Source organism: Acinonyx jubatus, chromosome B3 (genome assembly GCF_027475565.1).
Source record: "Acinonyx jubatus isolate Ajub_Pintada_27869175 chromosome B3, VMU_Ajub_asm_v1.0, whole genome shotgun sequence".
Lineage (NCBI taxonomy): Eukaryota > Metazoa > Chordata > Mammalia > Carnivora > Felidae > Acinonyx > Acinonyx jubatus.
Genome location: NC_069386.1, coordinates 107,350,032 through 107,377,315, shown reverse-complemented (window position 1 = coordinate 107,377,315; position 27,284 = coordinate 107,350,032). Strand labels below are relative to the sequence as shown.

At 40.6% G+C, this 27,284-nt stretch overlaps 1 protein-coding gene across 1 annotated transcript in view; it reads left to right on the top strand.

The window, feature by feature from the left end:
• The first annotated feature begins 9,521 nt into the window (after window positions 1-9,521).
• Window positions 9,522-27,284, top strand: part of KCNH5 (potassium voltage-gated channel subfamily H member 5) — a 297,554-nt gene continuing 279,791 nt past the window's right edge. The window contains exon 1 of the mRNA XM_015068125.3: window positions 9,522-10,502. Within this exon, the coding sequence (XP_014923611.1) occupies window positions 10,430-10,502 (73 nt within the window). The 5' untranslated portion in view covers window positions 9,522-10,429. The remainder of the gene's footprint in view (window positions 10,503-27,284) is intronic.

The window sequence follows — 27,284 nt, the reverse complement described above, 5'->3', positions numbered from 1 at the left end:
ATTTAGAAAATCCCTGGGCAGAATCCTTTCTGTTGGTCCCTCCCCGCAGGGCTTCCCCTGGGGAGTAACCTTCATTCTGTAGGCTGGCCCTCTCTGTCCAGTCGGGGAAATGTCCAACCAGCGGCAGCCCTGTGTTCTGTGGGGCTGCTGGAACCAGCTTGCACCTGCTAGTGCAACTTTAAAATTTTCAAGGATCTGGTGAGTGGGTTGTGAAACACAGTCAGTAATAAAGATTCAATTATATTAATTTGCAATGAAATAAATTACATTAAAAATGAGCACAATACACCAAATTCATCACTTCCTAAATTATGTTACTACATTTTACTGTTATCTATATTCTTGACATTATTTATGACTGTAATATCTATAAGGTGGAAATTCTGTATCATGGCATGCTATGCGCATCAATTTCCAACCTCATGTTTGGTGATGTCACATTGGAAACTTAAAGTCAGCTATGGAAATCAGCTAATGCACAAATCAGGGTTTGATTTATCATTTTGTTGATTGTAGAAACTTAACAAAGTGATGGAGAAAGTGCAGATTATAAATAATTCAGATTAAACTTAAAAGTGTTTATGTCTGTAGCTATCACATTATAAATAGCAACAAAACATTTGAGGAATTATTCTTCTTGTAGTCACAATCACATGAATTATGATTAATTTTCCCCATTCCTTCAAATTCCTCTTCATCTACATTATGCTTTTTGTGTGTGTGCAGGTGATAGGTTTTTGATGTAATCAAACCTGCTTTACCTTGTTATTTATAATTCCCTGTGCTTCAAAAATAATTTAGAAGCCTATTTTGCATAATTGTTACATGCTTAACTTAGTAGCATATTTGGAATTTATGGTGGTGTATGGTGTGAAGTGTGGGTAGAAATTAAAATGTTTAATTCTACACTAAAATGTTCCCAACAACATTGAATAATTAACAAATCAATTTGTTCTGTAGCCTGTATGTTCTAGGCACTGAATCAGAGCTAAAGAAACATATATGCAGAAGACTTGATCTCTGACCTTAAGGAGTTCACGGTGTAGTGAGGGAGACAGGTAGATAAAACCAATAATATAAAGTGATTTAATTTCACTGAGTTTCACTTTCTCTGTTTCCTTGCGGACCTCTAGGGCATGTGAGAATCATTTCACTATGTTCAAGTGCACATGCCCACCAAGGTCTGGGGAATTTCTCTATGCTAATTAAGATCACAGTTCTCTAGTCACTCAACTCAGCAATCTTTTCCCTAGGGTCCTGTTGCCTCCCTGGAATTCTACCCAGGAAATGGAGCAGATCGTCTCTGTCTGGACTCCCGTAAACTTATCGTTTATTTTTTTATTTTTTATTTCCCTTGGAAATCCAGGGCTCTGTCCACATTGTAGTAGAGAAAGGACTGTCTTACTCTTTGGTTTCTCTCCAGCTTGTTTCACTTCTCTTAGCACAGAGGAATTTTTCTCATCTAGGCTGGAAGTGAGAATATATAAGAAAACTGGTTCTTGTTAGTTATTTCCCAAATCTTTTGGGAAGTCATATAGTGCAGTGGATCAACAGAAGGGTTAAGAATTTGGGCTTTGAAAACAGAATACCTGGGTACATAATCCTGGCTATATCACCTATCAGTTTTGAGACCTTGTGCAAGTGACTTAACTCCTCCGTGCCTCAGTTTCATTTTCGGTTCAATGGGAACAATGTAGACACCTACTGTAGTGCTTGCTACATAAATGCTCAACAAATATTCATTGGAGTCAATGAAATTCTAATTTATTCTATTAGAATTAAGGGAGATTAAATGAAAAATAAATACATGTACTTAGAACAGTACCTAGCACCTGGTAAGAATACACATAGCCTTATTTATAACATTTTGCTTATTGCGTTTCTGTTTTTCCAATGCCTACACTTTTGAAATTCAAAAGCCAGAACAGGTGAGCTGTTGTGAGGAGTGATAGTGTAATGGCAGCAAGAGACTATCATAAATATGGAGATTTGGGAAGAGAGCCCTTATTAATGTTTCAAAAATATGTCCTCATATGCAGGGGTTCCTCATCTGGTTTCTCCAATCCTGGTCTTGTTTTCTCTCCAGAGCATCTTTTTCAAAACAACTGCAGTATAACTGACATATAACATTATATTAATTTCTGTTCATACAACATAACGATTCGAATTTGTGCATGTTGTGAAATGATCACCATAATAAGTCTAGTTAACATCCAGCACCATATGGAGTTATAGACATTTTCTTTGGTGATGAGTGTCCAAAACATCTTGCATACCCATTAAATACAGTTTCCTTTTCCTAGAATACCATGTCCCTTATTTACTCAAAACATGTCTTTGCTAGCTACAGAATGTGCCCAAGCTCCTTAAGCTGGTCCAATGAGTCCCTAACTGTGCCTCCAATCCTATCTCCCATTCTCTTTATTAAGTCTGAATTATCTACTTTTTGTCACACATCATAAGCTTTGCTATTATTATGCTTTTCCTTTTTTCTAGTTCTCTCTCCTAGAAAGTTTACCTCTTCTTCCCACCAAGGGACCCATCAAGGGCGAAATCCAGCCCATAATCATCTCACCAACTGGTGTCCCCGCTTTAGTTCTGTGACTGTCCACAGGAGACATCTTTTCCTAATTCTCACCAAGATGCCAAAGTAGCTAGTAGCAGCCCTGGCGAGGACGTATCTAGGGTTTCAACTGTATTTGTAATCTTTTCTTTCCAACAGCGAGACAGCTGCTGCAGGAAAGAAAGCATATGGTGGCATGAGGAGAAGACACAGAAAGGGCTCTTTTTCAAGTCTTGGAAGTCAAAGACACCTTTTGGAGGAAATGATGTCTAATCTGTGATCTGAAGGAATATGCCTGGTGACGCAGGACATAGGTGAAGGAGGTAAGTACAAGGAATAGAAGGGGCTCTAGGGAACCAAGACGGATGAGGATGTGGGGTCGCAATAGGAAGTGATAGGTTGAGAATAACTATGCAAGCAGGAGTCAGACAGGGATGGCTAGAAAAAGGCCAGCTAAGGGCTTTGGACTTTCACCTGAGGGTAGAGGGGAACTTAGAAGGGTGACACAAATAGATTTATGCCTTAAGAAGTAAAGGGTGAAAAATGGACTGGCGTAGGGTTCAGAAATGGAGCTGGAGAGGCGTAGGACAGGAAAAGACCGGAAGGAGCAGGGCAAGTTCAGAGGACTGTTGCAGCAGTGCAATTGCAAGATGAATTCTGGCACCGTCTGTAACTGCACCATCACCTCGGCTTTCCTGACTAATGCAGATTAGGAACTTGCTTTAGGTACAGGAAATTAGGGGTACAATAACTCTCAACCCTGGCTGCACCCTGACCTTAAGGAGTGCCAGCAGTGATAATGGGCGCTGGATACTTTTAAGAGATGCACGGGAGGAGAATGAGCAGCATTGAAGGTGGGGGATAAGGATAAAGAAGAATTCAAGTTAGTAACTTGGACAACTCGGGAGGGGTGGGGGAGGAGCTGGAGGTGGCATTCCTGAGATAGGAAACACTGGAGGGGGGGGACATTTTGGCTACGTTGAATTAGGGATCCCTGTGGAATTGCCATGCAGAGAGAGCTAGTCAGCACATAGGTATACATGTCTAGAGTTGCAGGAACGATATCTGTGTCTTGGAATTCAGAAATTTGTGGATTTCTGTATATTTGTAGCTCCCTGATCAGAGTTAGGGGTGGCGATCCTTGTGATCAAACACATTAATATCTATGCAGCAAAACTTGTCAATATTCACAGCAAGTGGGATAAAGGAAGAATACAGATAGCCTCATGATAATTCATGTCAGGCTTTTCTGGCAAATACATTTGTGACAAATTTGTGGGAAAAAAAGTCCAGGATTTCGAAGTTTTCAGTTTCAGAAATGTGGATACAAGACTGTCCACCTCTACGATCTCATTTAATTCTTGAATCAACCAGATGAAGTAGGCCCTATTACTATTCTATTTTTACAGATAAAGAAACTCAGCCACAGATAGGTTAATTAAAATGCTGAGGTCACAAAATCAGTATTCAAACCAGTCAGTCTAAGGTAAGAGAATGTTTCAAGAACAGAGGAGTGGTAACAGGACCAAATGTTATAGGCAGGTCGAGTAAAATTAAAAACAACATTGCCTCACTGGATTTGGCAATGTGAAAGATGGCCTTTGGGAAAGCAGTGTGAGGGAAATAGTGGGGTGGAGGCTAACCCACGGTGGGTAAAGGAGTGAAAAGGAGGCAAGGACATGGAGACACTTATTACAGACCACTCTTCTGAGAAACTGACATGAAAGGATGGGAGAGACAGAACAAAAGCTGGAGGGAACAGCAAGTTAAGAAAGCATTCTTAAAATTTTTTTAATGTTTATTTTTGAGAGAGACAGACAGAGGTGGGGGGGGGGAGAGTGTGAGCAGGGGAGGGGCAGAGAGAGAAGGAGACACAGAATCCAAAGTAGGCTCCAGGCTCTGAGCTGTCAGCACAGAATCCTATGTGGGGCTCCATCTTACGGACCGCGAGATCATGGCCTGAGCTGAAGTCAGATGCTTAACGGACTAAGGCACCCACGTGCCCCAAGAAAGCATTCTTAAAGCATGTGAAATATTGAAGAGCAAGGAATAAGAAGGTAATTAGTAACATGAGATCCTCCAGAGGCACTAGTGAGTAGGACGCAGAGCAGTGGTAGAGGGATGGTGCAGGAAATCACTTCCTATTCACCTCGAAGAAAGAAGAAAAGGAAGAGAGAGAGGCAAAGCAGGAAGTCTAAGGATTGACAGCATGATCTGTTCTTTGAGTCATCTGAGACTGTGAGGTGAGAGGGTGACATCTTAGGTGTGAAGACAGAGGAGAAGCTTTGAAAAAGCTACTGCAGAGAATGGAAGGGACGGTTGACAAGGAATGTGTAGAAGGACTGGACTGCATTGAGAAAGTGAGGGGTTCGGAGGCCTTGAATTTATGATGCATCCGTCTTGGAGATTTCGAAATTGTCTCCTGAGACGCTCAGTAGGTACAAGTATGGAGAAACTCAAAGTTGGATATAGTGGAGCTGGGTCTTGGCTGGGTAGGTGTAACTGAAGGTCTGATCTTTGGGAGTTGACAATCTTGGCATGACATCTAAATCCCAGAGATTCCTGCAGAGTGCAGCGTTGCTCTAGGACAGTGGTTCTCAACCTTGATGCACAGTGAAATCACCTCAGGAACTTTGAAACTACTGATGTCTGAGTCTCATGCTCAGAAATTCTGATTTACTTGGTCCGAGGGCTGTGTCCTGAAAGTTGGGATTTTTATAAACCCGCAGGTGATTCTAATTTGTAGTCAAGGAATTATTGTTCCCCTAATTTCCTGTACCTAAAGCAAGTTCATAACCTGTATCAGTCAGGATAGACTAGGTTAGGATACAGTAACAAACAATGCCAGAATCTGTGGGTTTTAATTAACGAAGGCTTAAATTCCTGTTTGTAGGATGTCACCAAGGGTCTAGGTGACTCTTCTGGGCAGCTGTTTTCCTTGTGCTGCTTGGCATTCTGTTGTCAGTGAGTCAGGGGAAGAGGAGCATTGAGGATTGAGTTCTGGCTCCTACTTGCTTTTACCGGGAAGTAACACACATCACCTCCATTCACATTTCATTGACCAGAACTAGTTTATGGCCACAACAAACTTCAAGAAGGTGGCGAAGGCAACTGGATATTGGTGAACATTAGTAATGATCACCACCTAGAACTTTTACTATAAATGAAAGCAGGAGAGAAAAACATTTATTTACTTTATAAACCCCATATGGCACTCGTTCCACGCTGGATATCATTTTAATGACTTTCAAATAGGAACTCATCTCACCCTTATAACAGCCCTATTAAGTAGATCATTTTTATCCCCATTTTACAGAAGGGGAGACTGAGGCTACATAACTTTCCCAAGGTCATATAGCTAGCATGAGGCAAGATTAAATTCCAGGTAGTCTGGGTCCAGAGTCTAAGCAATGTCTCTCTATACAATATCCTGCTGTCTATTCTGCTTTATCTCAACTTAGATTGGGGAGGGGGTGGGAGAAGAGGAGAAGGAGGGAGGTTATAAGTGTAAGGACTTTGTGAACGCAAAGGAATCGAGTAGTAATGTGTGAATATTTAGAGCTGGAGCAGGGCTCTGAGGGCAAGCAGAGAGTGACGCTTGGGAAATGGGTCTGGGAGGAGGAAACAGTTCTGACAGATAACTGCTTCTAATGAGACCAACCCTGGAGGCCAAGGTGGAAAGCAGGGTCTCGCCCCTTTCTTTCTTCTTTGCTCCTGTTCGTCCATCAGAGGTACCCCTTCAGCATCCTCAGATTTCACCTTAAACCCATGCTGGGGTTATCTCGGAAACAAAAATTGGAGATGGGGAGAAAAATCATTCCCCTAGAGAGTAGTGGGTAGGTTATTTTCACATAAGGGATCCAACATTAAGTCAGACCGGACCTATTTCTAACACATTTCTGAGAGTTTACATGTAATTACACTACTGTGAAACTACATTAAAAAATCTTCAAAGGAGGGGTGCTTGATCAAAGAATCCTTCAGTGAGCCAGTAGTAATTACAAACCATCACCTCCTAATACATCAGATTTCTGAGTCTTCACTTTCATGTTGGATGCTGTTACACGAGAATACGCCTGCAGCTCAGCTGGCGTCCATTCGCTTCAGAGCTATGACTTGGGTGTCAGCACTCACCTCTGGGTATTGGAACCCCTGGTTCTCACAGACAACACCACTCTAATAACAGGGCCTCACGAAAGAAGGACACATGATTCTGCTTGAAGATGGGATCTTTGCGATGAAACAAACAAAAAGAAGCCCTTTGTGTGACATTGAAGACTTTCGGTTCCTATCGCTCACCTGTGAAATCCTGCAGTTTGGTTACAACATATGGACTCTGTCTGCAAAACACTTTTAAAATGCTGTATTGGCACCTTGCTGCAATCTGCCGGCACATTCCTTAGGGCTAGTCAGTCCATACGGCGCCACTCCGCTTTGCTCAACTGTATTTTGATTAGGAACTGTTGCAAGTTGTTGCCAGGGGTTTCTTCTCTCTCCAGTGCTGTGAAATCAGCGGTGGCAAGAGAGATCACTGGAAGTTGCCTGTTGTTACAGCTCTTAGCCAACACCAGATTATTTTCCATTATTTACAAGGAGCTCTTGCTATAGGGTCAGAAGGCTTGATTCTAGGCTCAGCGCAGCCTCTAAAGCACTGTGTCATCTTGGATCAGGCATTTCATCTCTCTGGGTCATGGTTTCTTCCTCTGTAAAATAAAAACTTAAGCTAGAAGATTAAGACAAGTGTGGAAGCCAGGGGCTTGACACTTTCCCGAATTTTTTGTACAATGATTAAAATAATCCAGAAGTTATAATGCTATACACTTAAGGACAAAGAAGAAAAGATAAATGTCATTTTAATTAAGTCTGCAGATGGAAATAAACAGGGAAGTTCTACCAGTAATTGTGTGACTGCGTCTTAATGGAGTCCAAAAGAGTTTCCTCTTTGGGAAGTGTGAGCTAATACACCCACAGAGGAGTAATTAGGAACAGAGATATTTATACTAGATGGGAAATGCTGGGAAACAGAGATTTATATCAATACCCAGAGGCGAGATGTGGGCAGCTGATGATGTGCAAAAGAACATATAGATCTGAAGTCTTGAAGTATTTCCTGTTAATGATGTTGATGGATTTATCATATCATGTTAGAGTCTAGGATTGCAATCTATGAATTATATATATAAAACATATATAAACACTATATCTATATCTATATCTATATCTATATCTATATCTATATCTATATCTATATCTATATCTATATCTATATCTATATCTATATCTATCTTAGCCTGTCTATTACCACCCCAGTCTGTGAATGGCTCATTAGTCTAGGACCATGCTGTGTCCCTACACCAGCTTAGCTTCCACAAACACAGGTTATGTAAGACCCATGGTGGGGGGGAATCCAATTGTGTGTTTAAAAATGCCTTTCCACTTCTCCCGCTCTTACACACTCCCAGTCAACTGCAGGGAGGGAGCTGTAACCTCAACCACAAATCTGAACCCTGTCGGTGGCAGGCGGATTAGAGGGATCCAGCGTGTGCCTGAGTTCCTTGCTATTTAACTAAATACACCCTAATGCATTTAGAAGACGTTCTAACTGTAGGGGAATTAACTTGCACCACCAGCAGTACTTGAGTAGAAAGCTAAAATAGCCCAGTGTTATTCCACAGAGTCTCTTGATTTTTTGCAGAAGGAATCCTAGCAGAGCAAACTGCTCTTTGCTTTGCGTCAACCTTCTGGGTTTGCTCAGCTGCCCCGCCCAAGCTTTGGGACATGGGTGAAAATTTCAGAGAGGAGAGGGAAGAAAGGACCCGAGGCTAAAACCTGGGTTCTGATTGTGTGTTTATGCGTCTCTTGGCCAAAGGCAAAGGCCCTACACCGGGGTGCTCTGGAGAGAGAGTGGTCGTAACACGAGGCCAGTGATTAACAATCTAGGGGTTTTCAAACAAAGTCAGACACCTTTCCTCTGTCCTCCCTGACCCAAGCCAAAGCTAAGCAGATCTCCCGGACCTCAGCCTGAAGATTCCTGCTGCTTCCGGGCAACTTAGCCTCCATCATTTCTAACCTACCATGACCCCAGCAAAAAGGGACGCCCCCACACAACCGTCCTTTTGCTGTCACTACTCAACGCTTCGCCTGGACACCAACTTCTCAGCGTGCTGCAGCCGCATTTTTGTCCCGTGTCCTTGACCCTGCTTAGCAATCTCCCTTTCTAGACAGGCCCAGTGGAGCCTCTGGAAGGGAAGCCTTAGTGCTTCTGAAACTTGAGCGAGCATGCATCACCTTACCCGGAGGGCTTGTTAAAACAGGTTGTTGGCCCCAAGTGTGCCTAGTTACCTAGCTTTGAGGTAGAGCCCGGTAATTTGCATTTCTAACGAGTTCTTAGGAGATGCTGCTAGTCCAGGATTCCTGTGAGAACCACTGCTTTAGATAAAAGAAGGTGCCACGGCGTGAGCTCCCCCTTTCCTTTCCACCTTCCGCGCTCCATTCGCACTTATGCCATTTTCCCTTCTCCGTGGTAGCTTCCGGCTTTGGGACTCTGTATGCTAACGGTTCCACTTCTGTCCCCGGTTCTGAGCTGATGGAGGGTTGTTAAAAAAGATTCCTGCCTGCCTCTCTCCTGCACCCCCCCCCCCCCGCGCGCTGTTTCCTTCCACCACCTTCACTGTTTTTCCACCACAAATCCTGTCCGCTGCGCTCCCCCTCTCTCGCGTGTGAATTTATCCACCCCCGTTTCCCACTCCTTGAATTAAGTGTAACCTTTCCCGCAACTTAGCCCTGGTGGCGGGCTTGCCGCTCGCCTCCTGCGCTCTGGGGCTCCCCGGCACGGAGGCTCCTCCGCGCGCCAGGTGCGGTGGGAGGCGCAGGGGCCATTCCCGCGCCCGCTCTGCGCGCAGACCCTGGCTGGCCCCGGCTCCTGGGCGTGGGGCAGGGCGGGTGCTGACAGCTCCTCGGCTGAGCTCCGGGCGCAGAAGCCCGGAGGGGGGCGGTAGCAGCGTCAGGTGGCTGCTCTGCGTCCCCGCGCGCCGCCCTGTCAGTCCCTTCTCCGCGCTCAGCCTCAGCTGGAGCGGGAGCTGATCTACACCTTCGCCCCGACAGCTGCGTCCTCGGGAGCAGCCGGGGCGCGGGACCCCGGCGGGAGAAGCTGAGATGTGACCCCTCCGACTGCCCATTGCTCTCTCTGGCATCCTGCCTGCTTCTTCCTTTCCCGCTCCACGGCCCCATTGGACAGCGAACGTGTGTCTGGATCTCTGGGGAGAGAGGAGCGGCTACCGGCGCACAGGCCGGCAGAAGTTGGGCTCAGCTGGGCAGCCTTGATCCAGCTGCGCGCGAGGGGTGGGCCAGGGCGGGAGGAGAGGAAGGCTCAGTAAAGGGGTCCGCATCTGGGCTGAAAGGGACTAGGAGCCAGAGCTAGGGGTGACTCTTCCCGCTCCCCGGCCTCGGGGCGCGGGGCAGCGGGAGAAATGCTGAGTCCGCGCCCAGGCGACCGCCGCCGCGGCAGCAGCAGCTTCAGCAGCAGCTTCAGCATCAGCACCGGCGGGACAGCAACAGCGGGGGCGGCGCAGGCGCACTGTGCCCCGCGGAGCCTGCAGTTCCCGAGCCCCGTGTGCGGCACCGCCACAGTCTGGGCAGCGGCGGCCGGGGGAGCGCTACTACCATGAACTGCCTGGTCCTCCTCCCCAGAGCTGCTCATCCAGGTCGGGCTGGAGACACAGTCAGGGGACCCTGTCGCCGCCGCCGCGCCCCCTCTTCTTTCGGCTCGATCTTCTCCTCCACCTTTACCTCCTCTGCCTCCACCTTCTCTTCCTGCATCCCCCCCTCCCCCGCCGCGGATCCTGGCCGCTGCTCTCCAGACCCAGGATGCCGGGGGGCAAGAGAGGGCTGGTGGCACCGCAGAACACATTTTTGGAGAACATCGTCAGGCGCTCCAGTGGTAAGAAGAGTTGCAGTTCAGAACACCCCCACCTCCATCCTGCCCACGCGCGCCCCCCGTCCTCCCCATCCCATCCCTCTCCCAAGGGGGAGGGGGATGCAGACAGCCCTACCTGGTGGCTTCGGTTACTAGTCGGACCTGATTTGGGGTCGGGAGGGGAATAAGGTAGTGAAGGAAAGTTAGTTGCATCCCCTCCCCACGACAGACTCTCCTCCCTCCCACCTGTCCAGAGCCCAGAAAGGAAGGGGGAGCTGGGAGACTGTAGGTTCATCTGGAGAATAAAGTTGAGTTTTCCTTTGATGAGGGATATCTTTCTTGTTCATCCTTTCCCCACATTTTCTCCCCCTCAAGGAGGCTTCAGGGACTGATCAAATTCTTAGAGTTAATATCAGTGGGAAGGTTTCCCTCGAGTTGGGCATGGCTGTGAAAGTGGCTACTTAATACGGTTTAAGTCTCTGGAATGGCTTTTGGGCCCAATGAGCACTGCTGAAGGGAACCTTGTGCTAGGGAGAGGAGTTGGAGTTGAACCTAACAGAGTCAGTACTTGAAAAATGGGAAGCCAATTACTATGGTTAAGTTTGTGTTGAAAGTTTCTTTATTTTAATTTTTTTCCATTGTGCATTGCTCGTTATTAATCTATTTGATATATTTCATTTGACTTAAACAGGAAATGTGAAAGGGAAGCAATAGCTACTGTGCTTTTAAAGAACTGGAGTAAGAATTTTAAAAAAGGCCATTCTACTTTGCTACTGATTGTAAGGTTTTCTTGCCTTAAAGTGTCTTTAAAATGCCATCCATTTATAAAGTCATTTCCTTCAAGATATTCTGAATGGAGATCATTATATAGTTCACATTTTAAGACCTTATAAACTTTGCATGTTACTGAAATCTACATCTTTCATGTTGTTTTAATTCTTTTATATAATTTCCAATTTTATAAGCAAGATATGTAAAGTGTCCTGCAAAGTTTTTTTCCTTCGGAGGCCTGTTATTTTATTTTGAGATCTTTTATTGGGAGACTTATGAGAAAGATATTGCTGCATATTGATTACAGTAGAGCTTGGGCCAAAGCAATGGAAATACTCTATGCAGTTCCAAAATTCATTGTTTATTCATTCATTGAAACAATATTTACTTGGGTGTCATATACAACAGACACTCTGTGGGGTCCTTTGGATAAAAGAAATGATTAAGACACTTCTGCTCCTAAGAAGCTCTCTGCCTAGTGTGTAAGACAGAGTCACACTAAAATAATAATAAATAATTAAATACAATTATGCTTTCCCTGAATTGGTTGACTAGATTATACTAATTCTTAGATTAGGATCTCTTCAAAAACGAAGCTTGCAAATAGTTCCCCTGATTTTTGGGACCGTGTATATTTAAGTGTCCTGAGGTATTTTTCATAAATCCCTGATGTGGTATTTGGTTTTAATTTGAAGCTTGTGACTTTATTTCTTCCACATTGGTCAACATCTGATATTATACAAGTCTAGAGCAGACTTTTTGGGTTGAAAAAAAATAGCTAACAGTCTTGGTCTAATTTTTAAAAAAAATCTATAATATTTTTGGCCATTCCAGTGTGATTTGAAATATGTTTTTTATTGTTTATGATAATATAAAATACAAATTCATAATGGTAGGCAACTTCCACGTTTATACATACCTTCATGTATTCCTGTTAAATGCAGACCTAGAATACAAGGGGATGTTACTATTAAAACAACCAGTTTGGGAACTTTAAAGTCTATTGGGATCAACTATTTCAGATACATACATTTTATTTCAGCTTTCTCATGCTCTTGGGTTATTTCAATTCCATGCAATCTGGTCTGTGAGGGGACTTGTCAGAGAATGCCTGAAAAAATAAAGCCCATAGGCTCTCTGTTCCTCTGCACGATGACCTGAAAGAAGATGAGAATTCCTTGACTGCAGTTTACTAGTATAGCATCTTTGGTTCAAAGTTCTTCTACAGAGCGGAGCGATGAGCCAGTTTTGAGAATATGTTTGATTTCAGATATAGTAGGAAATTAAGGCTTACCTTAATGTGGCTTGGAAGTATCTGCTTCTGCCACCTCTATTTTATATCTACCATCCAAATCGATGAGTGTTTGATTGTTTTGACACTTTGTGTTCATAATTGCTTCATTGGTTTAATGTTTCTTTCAGTGGATAACAACCCCAAATGAAAATTTATCTGTTCTGGCATTTAAAATGCCACTTCTAATTGCTAATGGCTAGCTTTTAATACCACTACTCGAAACCTCCGAGCTTTGTTTGCAATGTATTGGACCGGTGAGGTAAATATGTGCATGTGCAGGTAGTAAAAACTAGAAAGTCTCAGTACTACTTTTACAGGAAGAGCCCCAGAAATTGAGAATTACAGTATTCAATTGGTCTGCACATTCATGTGGGAGTAGCCCACAGTTGTTGTCATTTCTATATGATTTGGCAGAGAAATACAAAAATTCATTCTGAGAAATTGTTTAATTGAAACTAACAGAAGAAATTCCCTTCAGGATTCTCACAGATGGATGAAGTTTGTCACAGTGAAGATTTCATTATTCACTAACTTTTAACAACATTGAAAGTGAAGTGTTGGCAGAGCTTTAGTGGAACAGACAGAAATCGAAGAGAGTTGCCTACTTACCCTTACCCCACGAAATGCTTCTCTTTCTGATACATCACCATTTTCTTCTTATGAAAAGATCAGGTCTTTTACTGAGAGCTGGATGAGATAGACACGTATACAGAGAGATGTACACAGATACACCACAGACAGGCATCCATCCAGATACGAAGATGGATGTACAGGAAAAAAAAAAAAAAAAACCAACCTCTCTCTCTTACACACAAAGAGCAAAAGAGAGATATACAGAAAGAGAGACACAGAGAGGGGGAATATCAGATTTGGAAGAGTAATGGACACAAAGAGAAAGCATCAGGCACTAATTTGTCCACGGATATAACTAATGAACTGAAATTGCAGCCAATTAGACATCCATCAGAGAACTTCATGTTGTGGAACAAAAGAGCACAAAGTGTGGTCTATTTGGATGTAGCTTTTAAACCAGAGGACTTCCTAATAAAGTTCCTGAGTTCTCATTTGCAATTTCCCACAATAACAGTACTTCATTCTGTGTCTTAGAGTAGCACTATCTCCTATTTGCTGTTACTTTACACCTCTTGAGATTGGATTTTTATTTTCCTTCTTTGGTTGACTCAGTCTGTTATGGGGAAGCATTTCAAAGTGTTACTGGTGATTCAGAGTCTATAAAATAAAATAATGAGGGCCACTGAGTAGGATGGATACAAACATGCTTTATGGCCAAATCCCACAATAGTAGAAGTAGGAAATTCCTCTTTTTAATTTTAAGATAAAAGGCAAGATAAGTTTTAGATAAATAAAAGGAATTATAATAATTCTTAACATTTGATTCTAGCAGATATAGAGAACACATTATCAGTAGTCTAAGAAGTTGCAAAGGTCAGAAGTATAAGTGTAATAGCAAGGTTTGGATACAGTTTTGGCTAGGAGGTTCAAAATAAGTTGCTAGGAATGGAAAGTTTGGGAACTATGGGATGAGTTCATTACATGTATGACAGGTCTTGTAGACAGCCCCGGCCCAAAGTTCTTCTTGACTGAATCCATGTCTGGCACATTATTAGGCTGTCTTTCCTTGTTTAAATTGTAATTGTGCAAACTCTTCATCAGTATACATTGGGCTGTAGGGAGCAGAAAACTTGTGGGTAGAGGGTAAATACCTGAAAGAAAACAAGAGTATCTTAAGAATTATAGGTGAAATTTTAGATTCAAATGAAACAAAACAAAACATTTCCAAGACCTTCAATCTGATTATGTCTTTGGGCAACACATTTTATTCATATGTTGTCTTTGGTTCCTTAGCAAATAGGCAGAAATGATTAGTTTCCATGACTGTGAACTAGGTTGCCATTTTGATATATATACCAAATTTAATGTCTTTTTATTAGAATCTAATTATTGTTCTTTAATATTTTAAACTATTAAAATCTATGAATGTTTTTCTCTTTAGAGGAAAAAAAGGGGCTTAGGAAAGAAGAAAACAGAAAAGGTAGTATTTTATCAACCAGTTCAATATACTCGATTTTCCATTATTGCTTGAGATATCAGTGTTGTACAAGTACTTTCTTGGCTGAGTCATCTCATAGGAAAATCCAAAATTATTATTTTTTGCTATAATTAATATTTATGAAAACTGAGATCATAAAAGAGAACCTATAGGAGAAAAAATAGAGAACTAGTGATTTAAAAATAAAACAGAAAAAGATATCATACCTTTTTAGTAGCACCCAATGTAAAAGAAATGATGAAAAACATGATTTTTTTGGGGGGCATAAAGTTCCTGATATTTTTTCTTGAACGATTTTCTTTGACATCTAAACCGCTATTGAGGAAATACTGATAGAACCGTGTTGTGTTTGGTTTCCTCAGGTATTACAGTGTATCATTTTTACTTTGAAAATATCACTGAGGTTGAAATTATACTGACCACTCCCTAAATTATATTTATAAGTAAGCCAGTGGATTTGTCTCTTGCTCTAGAGCCCACAGTGTGTTATGTAATGAGTAGCAATGCTTTGCTGACCAGAACTTTGCTTATTCCAGGTCACTCTTGTCTTCACTAGAAATCGCCTTCTTTGTCTGTCTTTTGGGTGGTTCCAGAAGTAGGGTGTGTGAGAACTCCATGTACCTGGCCATCCTTTAACTGCCCTCCTGAAAGAACAATGTAAGACACTATTTTTTAATAAAAGACAGCAGCTAGGAATATTTTAATTGACGGTGACTGAGTTGACTTCCAGCAAGAAATCCCTTAGCTTAGTCAATATTTGTCTTTTACTTTCATTGTCAATAACGGCTGTTCGCGAGCATGGAGGAAGAGTGCTTCTGTGTTCTCCAGTGTCCGGCCTAGGAAAAAGGTTGTATTGTTCTCCAAAGCTCTATAGATAGTATTTACCACAAGAGGTCACTATCGGTTCTGTCACAGGTGAACCAAGTAGTACATATCTTCCTTTTTCCATTTTTGTGATTTTTCCCTCCAGTTGGGTTGGAGGTTAAAATCAACATAATTAATTGTTATTCTTGGAAGAAAAAAATCTAAAATATTAGACATATAGGGAAGCAAAATGAAGAAAGATACTCATTTCTTTTAATTATTGCAGTCTTTAGTTGCTAAAATTAAATAAATTTATTTTATGACTACATGAATTGGATATTAATAAAAACAGTTTATGTAAAGAAATACATTTAAATACATTTGAGACTAATATAATACTTCAGCAGATGAACAAAATTTTATTGTAATAAACCATTTCACCATGGTGGTAATCTATGTGAAATACAAAGTTTTGCAGAAAAATGCCATATAAATAATGTCCATATATATTTCTATTTCAACAACATTTTTCCTCTGTAAGATATCTTGATATAATTCATATTAAATCAGTGAAGTAAGATCAGTTCTTGACAGCGCTTTGATTTTATTGAAAGGTAGTTCACAGATTTACAGTTATTTTCCTAGGATATTATATGATTCTAATATTTTCATGTTATACAAACTTTTAAAATAAAATACAGAGCTAAAACAAACATTCTCTGAAATTTTCCAAACTTATTGAATTTTCCTCAGAATAGGGTTGGAGATAATATTACTTTAAGAGGTTTTGTTTCTTGTCAATCAGGAAGTCTGAATCTTGGTTTCAGGAATTTCTTTTTCTTTTTCATAGGATTAGAAACCAAATATTGGGAGATGCTTCAAGATGTCCCAAACAAAATTCGTTTTAAATGGAAAAATTAAAGGTAGTAGTTTTGAAATACATTATGTTTTCATATGGAAAAGGTAGAAAAATTAATTAAAGAGCAAAAAAAAATTAGAAAGGAAGAGTGGTTGAAAGCTATTTGAAATTTTATTGAAATGGATTTCTTTCCCGGGGTCTGTTCCTATTAGAGAAATATACATACTAAATATGAAGTCCTATTACTTGAGATATGAGCTTAGGTGCACAGTTATAGCAGTCCCTGGAGGTAATGACATATAACTAGAAAGTCATGAACATGTTGCTATATGAACTAAGCTCCTTAAAGATATGGGTCATACCTCACTTGTATTTCTATATCTTCCACTATGAAGAGTACATAGCACCAAGTACTAGTTGAATAAATGTCTTTTGATTTTGTCTCCTAAATTAAACAAGTCCATAATTGTTTTTTTTCCCCAAAAGAATGCTGATTAAATCTATTAAGTAAGCTTGTATAAGTAATTGCATAGTTTCAGGTATCTAGTCAATGGGTAGATCTGAAAGCAGAAATGGCATCATACAGGGCAACTCACACGGGACTCGTGCAAGCACGAGAGGCGAACATATAAGTGTTCTCATGCTCATCTCCTATTCCAGATAAAAATTTTTCTACTGCTCTTGTTCTACCCTCTAAGAGTTTAAAAGCTAGACTCTTTTATATAAGAAAGAACCATAGAGAAATTTGTAGATTCTGATTAATTTTGTTAAGAAACAATTTTGCAGTTAGGAGATGGCAAGTTTTGTCCTTGGGAACCCATCCTTACCAGTTTAAGTATCTTCTGAGTGAGTTTTACCCTGTGGTTCTGTGTAGTATCCCACAGAAGAGAGGAAATGGATTTTGGCTTTTTAGAGATGGCAGGGCCAGCCTCAGATCACCAAGTTTAACTGAAAATCAGACAACTCACTTGGATTGAGGGGAGGAGTTAACTTTTATCCTGATCTTTTCTGTAAGCCTTTTCTGTCTGTCGGCATATTTTTTATTTGGGGCAATTAAAGCACAATGAGCTTATTTTCATATATTTACAGCATTGAGAGAATAGAAGAGTTCTTCAACCAGGGTTAAGTGGCTCCAGAATAAAGTCCCCTACAAACAGCTCCCATCCTTTTGCTTGACATTCATATTCTTTTTGGTTAATAATTCATTACTGAAACAAAAATTTATTGATTGTCTCCTACGTGCTAGGCACGGATCTAAGTTCTGGGGATACATAATACGCACAATGAGAGAAATAATGCTTCTTTTTTTTTTTTTTCTGTGAGGGGCTAGCACTATAACTTGCTTATTCTTCCCTAGTTTTCTCCTCTGTAACATACAATAATAAGAGTACCTAGCTCATGGTATTGGAGTGAGGATTAAATGAGGTAGTATATACAAAGTACTGAGAACAGTATCTGGCACACAACAAATACTATGTCAGCATCCGTGCGTTTAGTTACTACTATCATTTGGATGTTTGAATCTTTGAATACACCATCTGTAGTTGATGTCTTTAATTCTTGGTCACCATTTTCCTTTGCACTTCTTTCAAATGATTTCTGTCTGTAATGTTGAAATGTCCTAGAAGATTACAAATGAGTCTTCTTGTGAATCCAAAGCCCTTTTATTTGTCCGTATTTTTCTGACCTCGCACGGTTCGACACTATGCTCCGCTACCCTCTCTGACACTTGTTTCACTTTTGTCTTTCATGACTTTGCACTTTCTCCTGCCCTTTTTCCTGGATTCTCTTTCTAGTCCCTTTCTATTGCTTTCCTGTTCCCTCTCTCCTCTTCTCCCTGCCCTGTCCCTTGTCTTTCCCTCCCCTCTCCTGAAGACTGAATAGTCTTCCAGGTTCAAACTTCAACCATCTTTCTTACACACATGCACCCTCCTTTTCAGAGCAAGCTTGTCCTCTGTCATAATTTAAACTTTTTCCTCCCTGTGCCCCAGTCTTGTGTTTCTAGTGGCCTCTTCTTATACTTCCTGTACTTCTCACAAGTAATCTAAACCTCAAATGTGGCCAGAATTGAATTTATCATCAGTTTTAGCTTCAAACAGACTTACGTGCTTTGCTGTTTCCCCATCTCTGTCAAAGGTGTCTCTAATATTTTAGTCTTTTAGCAGGATCAGACCTATAAATTAATACAGAACAAACTGATGGTGGTCAGAGGAAAGGAGGATAGAAGGATGGTCAGAATGGGTAAAGGTGAGTGGGAGATACAGGCTTCTACTTATGGAATGAGTAAGTCATGGGAATAAAAGTTACAACATAGGGAATATAGTCAATGACATTGTAATAGCATTACATGGTGACAGAATGTGGCCACACTTGTGATCATAGCATAACTTATAGAAAGGTTGAATCACTATGTTGTACGCCTGAAACTAACACAACATTGTGTGTTGCAGCTAGACTCAAATAAAAACTTTTTTTTGTTGTTGTTAATTTTAGTCTTTTAGTCTAGAAACCTGAGGGTCTTCTTTGACTTCCAGGTCAGTATAATATTAGTCTTGCTTTCTAACCAGATTAGTTATTGTTTTTAGTTATTACTACTAAATTACTAACTATCGTTTTTAGTTATTATTACTACACAGCACTTGTGTGCAAAGTAAGTAAATTCATGCCAGTTAACTATACTGATTTATCTCAGGGCATGAAACATGTCCACAACTGACATCATATGAAGCCAATGTATGTAGATATGATGAACCAAAGAAAGACTTACAGGTGGAAAGAAGAGTTGCTTCATTAACTGCGCTCAGGAACAAAATGTCTTATCTTTGTGTGAGGAATGAAAGGTATGATACATTCTCCTCATTCATTTCTAAAGCAGTCTTTCTCCTAGAGCAACCATAGTCAAAGTAACGTGCAATCTTTCTGAGACTCTGTGGGGGCATTTCTTTCTTTCTTCCTTTCTTTCTTTCTTTCTTTCTTTCTTTCTTTCTTTCTTTCTTTCTTTCTTTCTTTCTTTCTTCTTTCTTTCTTTTCTTAATGTTTATTTTTGAGAGAGAGACAGAGCGCAAGTGAGGGAGGAGCAGAGAGGGAGGGAGACACAGAATCTGAAGCAGCCTCTAGGCTATGAGCTGTCAGCACAGAGCCCCGATGTGGGGCTCGAACTGACAGGCTGTGAGATCATAACCTGAGCTGAAGTTGGAAGCTTAACCTACTGAGCCACCCAGGCGCTATGGGGACATTTCTAAGGCTCAGGGAACAGTGCTTTCCACAGAGCAAAGGCATTCCATCTTGATGACAGAGACTCCTGTCCTGGTAACAGGAGCCCTTACCCATGGTGAAACACTGGGCCTCTGTAGGATTAGAAGTCTTACTGGCAAGTTGGTGGAAAGACTCAGCAAAGCCATAAATGTAGCAGTTCTTGTACTGTACCTTATCATGGTAAGGGCTTAATAAATATTCACCTTTTCCTATTTTCTTTAGATAAGGTAAGGCAGGGAAGATTTTCTTCCTTCCTTTTTTAACCTGAAGAAAACAAAATATTAAGTAGTTGAGATTTTAAGTCATAAATTGATGAGTCTAAGCTTAAAGCATTTGGACTCACTTGACCAAGGGCCTACCTCTTTGGGGGGAAAAAAACAAAACCCCAAACAAACAAACAAACACTACTCTTCCCTCCAACAAAAAACTACTATTTAGAGCCAAAGAAACATCAGTACTTTTTAGCTCAGTAACTGTCAGTGCTTGCAGAGGCCAAAGAAGAAGGCAGAAATGTCAGGCTTTTTGTAACTGGCCCAGTGAAATCTGGCCAAAGGAGAGAATTGAATTGAATTTGTGATCTGTATCTTTTCCTTGCACAATTAGCTCCTATTGCATAGATAGTAGGAAAGAAAATAGAACAAAGCTTTAGAAAATTAATTAGATTGTAAATGCATTCAGAAAAGCCTCGCTTCTGTATTTCTACCAGGTGTGCAGGTTACACTCATCTTTTAATTGGAATTCTTCATTAGTTATCTAGCCATTAGTGTTGATTGCCTTAAAAGGTTAACTTCAAAGAAAATATATAATCCGTTTAGAACAGATGCAGTTCGTTTGCAAAAACAAGGTTTGTTTATTTGCAGGATTTAAAAGTGATGCTTAACCATTAAATATGTAACACTTTTCCCCCCTGATAAATACATTTTGACTGATTTAGCTTTTGTCCAAGATTATGTAACTAGTGACTGTCTTATGGCTTTAGGTATTTTAAGAAATTTCATTGTAATAAACTTCCATAAAAATTCATCATTATTTATGTCAGGGTTAAGGTTTTCTGTTGTATTCTGAAACATGAGTCATACAGGTCATTACTGCAGTTACCTTTTGCTTCTAATACTTCTGACCAGTATACTTTTTAGAAACCCATCTTCTCATGAACGAAATACTGACTATTAAAAGTAGAAATTTTGAATTGTTGGGAATTCTTTTGTGTGTCAGTGTGTAGAAATATTTTCTATCATAAAATTGCTATTATTCCTGCCATTAAAATTTTAGAAATATGTGTTAAACAATCTCAGGTATTCTGAGCCACTTTGGCTAGATGGAAAAATGATGAAGTTAATGCCATCAAAGAAACATAGAAACCTAAAAATGTACCTTTGATCAAATGTACCATTTGAAGGAGATGAAAAGTGGAGGCATATTTTTATCTTTGATGACAGCTGAACAAGTTTGAATAAATTAACAGATATTTTCTGCATATTTCAAACTCTCACAGTGATGGTCTGCCTAATGTTGCCAATATTATTATATAATAATTAGTCTCATTGTGGAAGGTACAAAGTGTATGTGTCTACACACACACATATGCACACATTCCCTTGCTATAGAGCTATAGGGTACAGGTGTATTTGTAAGAACAGGAAAGAGACCAGCTTTATATTCTGTTACTACATAGTGGAAGTGAGCAATGCATCTCCCAGAAATCAATGTTGTGGATGTGGATATGACATAGAAGTTATTTATGCCTTTGTTTAGCCATCTGTGCCAGGATGGTATTTAACCCAAATAACATGTGTTGTATGTGCTTTGGGGATTGTTCTGCTGTTACTGTTCTATGAAACTTAAATGTATCTATAGATATCACTCACCCAGAAGACAAGTTTAAAAAGTAATATACACTTCATGATTTAAATTTTCAAGTTTCCAGGGTGCAGGGAAATCTGCTAGGAACCTCTGATTTTTTTTTTTTTTCAGAATTGTCAGTTCTTTGAAGAAAAATACCCAGCACGGTCCTTATCTATATTCTTGACAATGTCCAGCCTTGTTCTAATTATTGTTTGTTGATTATATGACTTAAAATTTTTGTAATGTTAATTTTTGAAAAAGAGAGAGAGAGAGACAGAGTGCAAGTGGGGGAGGGGCAGAGAGAGAGGGAGACACAGAATCCAAAGCAGGCTCCAGGCTCTGAGCGGTCAGCACAGACCCTGATAATGTGTCTCGAACTCACAAACCATGAGATCTTGACCTGAGCCGAAGTAGGATGCTTAACTGACTGAGCCACCCAGGCGCTCCTGATTATATGACTTTAAATAGAAATCAGAAGTTTTATATTTGATTTGATCATTCAACAAACACTTGTGGGGATTCAGTGATGAACAAACAGACATGCTCTCTGACTTCAGGGAACTTGAAGTCTGGTAGGGGAGAAAGGTATTCGACAAACCCATGTCAAATATATAATTACAAATTGTGGTAAGCACTGTGAAGAAAAGGAAAGGATGCTGTGACTAAGTATACAGGGATTCATTTCAATTGGGAGACAGTGTCAGGGAAGGCCTTTCTAAGACAGTAGTGTAAAGTGGAGACCAAAGTAAGAGATAGCTAGATGATAAGTGGGCAGAAAAAATATTTCAGGTGAAGAGAAAACAGGTGAACAGTCTTAAGGAGAGACAGAGAAAATGTGGGGCCAAGTTTGTGAAGTTCAAAGGCTAGTGTGATTGGATTGCAGTGAGCACAAAAAGCTAAAGTCAGGGCTTAGCTCTTCAGGGCAAGGTGTTTGCATTGTATTCCAACTGCAGTGGACAAATCTCCACTCAGGTCATAAGGATTATTTTTGTAACAACAAGTTAGGTCAGAAGGAGGAGGAGTCATAGTAGGGGACCAGCTAGGAGACTGTTGGACTAGACCAGGCAAGAGATAATGGTGGCTTGGGCTGGTCTGGGAGCAGTAGAGATGGAGAGAAGTAGATGCATCAGACATGCATGTTTCACTGGTAGAATTATTAGGGTTTAGTGGTGTATTGGATGGCATAAATGAAGAGGTGTGAAGGATGCCTTTCTGGGTTTTGCCTTGAGCATCTGAGTATAGATAGAGGTAGGGAAGGTTTCCCTGAGAGCCAGCTTCGGAGTGAAACTCTGGACATCACCTGCATCATGGCTTTATCTAGCTCCCTTTCATTCCCTTGAAGTGAAGACAAATGAAGGCAAGGGGGGCTTAGTTCAGTGTGACTGTGTACAGAGGGGACTTCTGTACTCTACTTACAGAAGTTCAGAAAAGAATATTACAGGCTGGCTAATTAGCTTGGTTGGTCTGGTTGTCCTTGTGGATTAGAAACAGGTAGCTTCAGATTTTTATAAGAGGCTGATTTAGACCAGAAACCAAGTACATTTTTGAATAAAACCAAAATCCCAAACCAAAACTTAAATTTATAGTGAACATTTGACAAGAAGCATTGTTGAAATGCCCTCTTTAGCCAATCTCTTTTGGAAAACGTTAGCAATTACTACATGGATTTTATTGTGTTGCTTTTAAGCTTCAAATTACCCTCTTTGGTCATTGATTTTCAGAATGTGCATTCTTTAGCTCTTTGATTCAGAAGATTTGGAGGGGGGAGTGGAAGTTGAAGCTATGAGCAGCTGTGATCAAGCCCTTCTCCACAGAGGCCCCTGGTATCTGGAGAGCAGCTTGAAATAGCTCTCAGCTAGCTTTCTGGGCTTCCACCTGCACAGAACCTCTGTCGGAGGGGCTCTGTCCTGGGTAGTAAGGCTTTCAGGATAACAGCCCCAGTTTCTGGGTGGTGTGCTTCTCCAAAGTAAGGACTAAATGAATACAGTCAGAGGGAAAATCCTGTCGGTGGTCTTCAGAGGCAACCCTAGACCTTGGAAAAACTGTACCTTAGTGACAGTGTTTTGTTCAGTGTTTGTGGATTATTTTTGTGAAGTGCTTTTCCTTTCTCAGCCCCACTTGATGTCTTCGCTCTTCCTCAGTACTCTGGAATTCGTGTGTCTCCTCACTTCCTAAAATATATGAAAACTTCTCAGTGCTAGGGCTCTGAGGGTCATCTTGCAAAGAAAGTTGAGGGGACGAGGAGGGAGGGAGAGAGAAATAGAAAGAGAGACCAAGAGGGAGAGATATTTAACCCCCCAAAAGGTTACACTTTTTGTAACACCCAAAAGGTGTTTCACTTTGTTAATGTCTGTGGAATTTGTGGACCACAGAAGGGTATAGTTTTCTTAAAAACAAAACAAACAAACAAACAAACAAACAAACAAACACCTGTATTATCATGTCAGATACAGGGAGTGATGGAGCAGCTCATAGGAAAACACTGCTTTTCTGGAATTGCTACAATTCTGGAATTGTAGAAAGGGAAGGAATATCTCCCATACTTTTATATTGTTGTTATTGATCAAATATAACTTCTTTTCTTTGGGAAATTTCTATCGGCCAAGACTATTGACCTCATAGTTTGTATATGATCTCCTTTAGAAATGGCATTAATATGCAGTAACATAGAATGTGGTTATTTCCCTATTATCCGAAGAAATGGTGCTGTAACAAGGAAGTGCGTCCTTTATGTTCAAACAAAGCAAAACAAAAGCTTAGATAGCAGTTCAAAAATACACTGTGATAGGATAGAAAGCCTTAGTCAGCGAGGCCTGGCTGTGCATCTGTCCCCCACCAGACACTTTTTTCCTGTGTGCACTGGGTTCTTTCACTTTCCTGATCTGCTTTCCCACCCATGAAAGGAAGGAAAGCAAGTGTAAGATGAGTGCATTCTTGGGCTTGAAGATCACCTGATGATCTGGTTAGAATGCAGGTTCTGATTCATCAGGTCTGTGGTGGGTCCTGGAGTCTGCATTGCTAGCAAACTTCCAGGTGGTTCTGGTCCACACTTTAGGTAGCAAAGTACTAGGTCAGTTTCCCAAAGCTAGCTGCGCATGGGACTTGCCTTCAGTGGCTGTATTTTTGTGTTTCATCTTTAGGGAGTCTATTCAGTGTGTCCGCATTAGAACTTAGCAATCTTTATTTTTGATATTTTTGACACTCATGACAGGATTCTATGGCAGCCGCCAGTATTTGGGAATTATTGCAGTAGCCATTCTGGCTCCATTAGAACCACCTCAGAAGATTTAAAAACAAATACCGGTGCCTGGATCGCACCCAGACCTATTAAAACAGAATCTTTGAGGGGTGAGGCCTGGAATGAGTAACTCCTGGGGCCCCTTCCAATTCTCCTCAATCTTCATCCCCATTAAATATGGAATCAAAATTGAGAGCAACTCATAATGATTCCTACTGGGCCATTGTGAATCAGGGTCTTGTGATTTATTTTTTGACCTCCTTCTAACCCTTCAGGGAAGAGTACTTGTTTTATTTCATGTCTATCTCTGAGAAAACACTGAATGGTCTTTAAAAGAATAGGAGATGTTTCAAGGCTTAGCCTCTTGCAGAGATTCTCTTGAGAATCTGCTCATGTGTAGAATTACAGCTTCTGAAATGCTGTACTAGACTGCTACCACCCAGTAGAGATAATGACCTGATTCTTAGGCCCCTCATGCAGGAACATAGTGCGTATTTGAATCATTTGGACAAGAAATGCATGCAAACATCTTCAAAGACTGAAACAGTCTGGATCCCAAGAAGGTTGAATTTTCCAGAATTCATGGCTCTTGGTGTGCCAAGATTTGTGAGGACAAATCAGAACTGGTTTCCCTAGCAAGATTGGTTGATAAATATCTTAATCTGTTTGAGCTACTCTAACAAGATGTCATAAATCTGGTGGCTTCTTTATTTTATTTCTCACAGTTCTGGAGGCTGGAAGTCTAAGATCAAGTATGGTTGGGTTCCAGAGAGAACTCTCTTCCTGGTGGCAGACAGCTGACTTCTTATTGTATCCTCACAATGTGGAGAACAGCAGAGAAGGCAGACTATCTTGTGTCTCTTACAAGGGCACTAATCCCATTCATGAGAGACTTCACCCTCATGACCTTGAATCCTAACCACATCCCTAAGGTTCTACCTCCTAATGCCTTCACATGAGGGCTAGGGTTTCAACATATGAATTTTGGAAGGACGCAAACATTCAGTCCAGAACAATGAGGGTGGTGGTGGTCACCAAGAATTCTGAGCAATTAACTTAATAGCTTTGTGTTTCCAAAACTTCTTAACTGGTCTCACTTTCAAGATTTGCAACTCATCACCTTTGTGGAGAAGTTATCTCTCGGTTGCCAGGTTGCTTTCCCCACCATTAAAAAATATATATTTTTAGATGTTTATTTATTTTGAGAGAGATAGAAACAGAGCATGAATGGGAGAGGAGCAGAGAAAGAGAGAGACACAGAATCCGAAGCAAGTTCCAGGCTTTGAGCTGTCAACACAGAGCCTGATGCAGGGCTCGAACCCACGAACCGTGAGATCATGACCTGAGCCAAAGTCAGACGCTTAACCAACTGAGTCACCCAGGCACCCCACTCCACCATGTTTTAAAGCCAAAAGAAATTAAAAATTTTCAGGAAACAATTTTAATTAATTTGCTATCCTGTTATTAATGTTTGTTAATAATACCAGATTTCACATTCACTAAAACAATAATTTTTATGAGTATAGGAAATGGAACAGTTGTGTGAATGTTTCAGATTCACAAATTATATTTCAATTAACAAATAGACAAATATCCCAAGGAAGATCCTGGACAGTCTATTTAGTATTTATCAGTTTTCATCTAATTTAACCTTTGACATGAAAAGGAAATCTGTTTCCCCTTCTTTTGTCCCCACCCCTCTCCTCCTAATATTTTATTTTGTAGTTTAGTGTATTTAGTGTATTTCAGTGATAAATACAATTTTTATAGGTTCTGGTTTGCAGGGTCACTATTTAAATATCTATGTCCTTTTTCTAGTTCATTACTTGTACACACATATACAGAACTCACACATAGGATGCTCTGTCTGCATATATGACACAATTGTACAAGAATCTTGTACATAATAAATAATAACAATTATTAGTTAATAAAGACTTTTTGCTCCAATAGTTGATTTATAAAGATTTTTCTTTCATTACTCTATTTCATCTCCATAAACTACCCAGAGTGGTAGGTATTGCTGTCTCCAGCTTGTGTGTGAGGAAACCAATAACCTAATAAAAACTCCCCAGGTTTTCTGGAGTAGCTCCCTTGGGAGTATTGAGAAGGGATCCGAGTGTTGGCAGAAAGTTTGGGAACAGGGCTCTTTGTGGTAATTTGATTGTTATGAATATTTACTAGTTGATAACTTGTTATATGAAGTACCTAGCACTGTGGCTATTTTCTCAATTACAATTTTATAAAACCTTCAGAAATGAGAAAAGCAGTTCTTATGCTTGTCCTGCATAAACCCAGAGCACATATCGCTAATGTGCAATTGTTAAGACCTTGAGGTAAGGGCTAGTGAACGCAGAGTTACTTCACGCTCTGATGGTCTAAATGGATAATATCAAACTTGAAGCATAAAGATGAATGGACGCCATATTTCCTAGACTATTTGTTAATCTTTAAGTTGTTTAAAAAAACTCTTCTGAGTTGTTAGGTCTGATTGAATCTGTAAGTGAATACTCAAATGTGTAGCTGGTAAATATCTGAATAGTCCATATTCTATGTTTATTGGTTAAAATCAAGTATATATTATAAAAAATGGGATCGATTCCAATTTCTGTGGAGTTTTGTTTTTCCTCTGAACAACTCTGCTTTCAAGCTAATATGACAATCCTCCC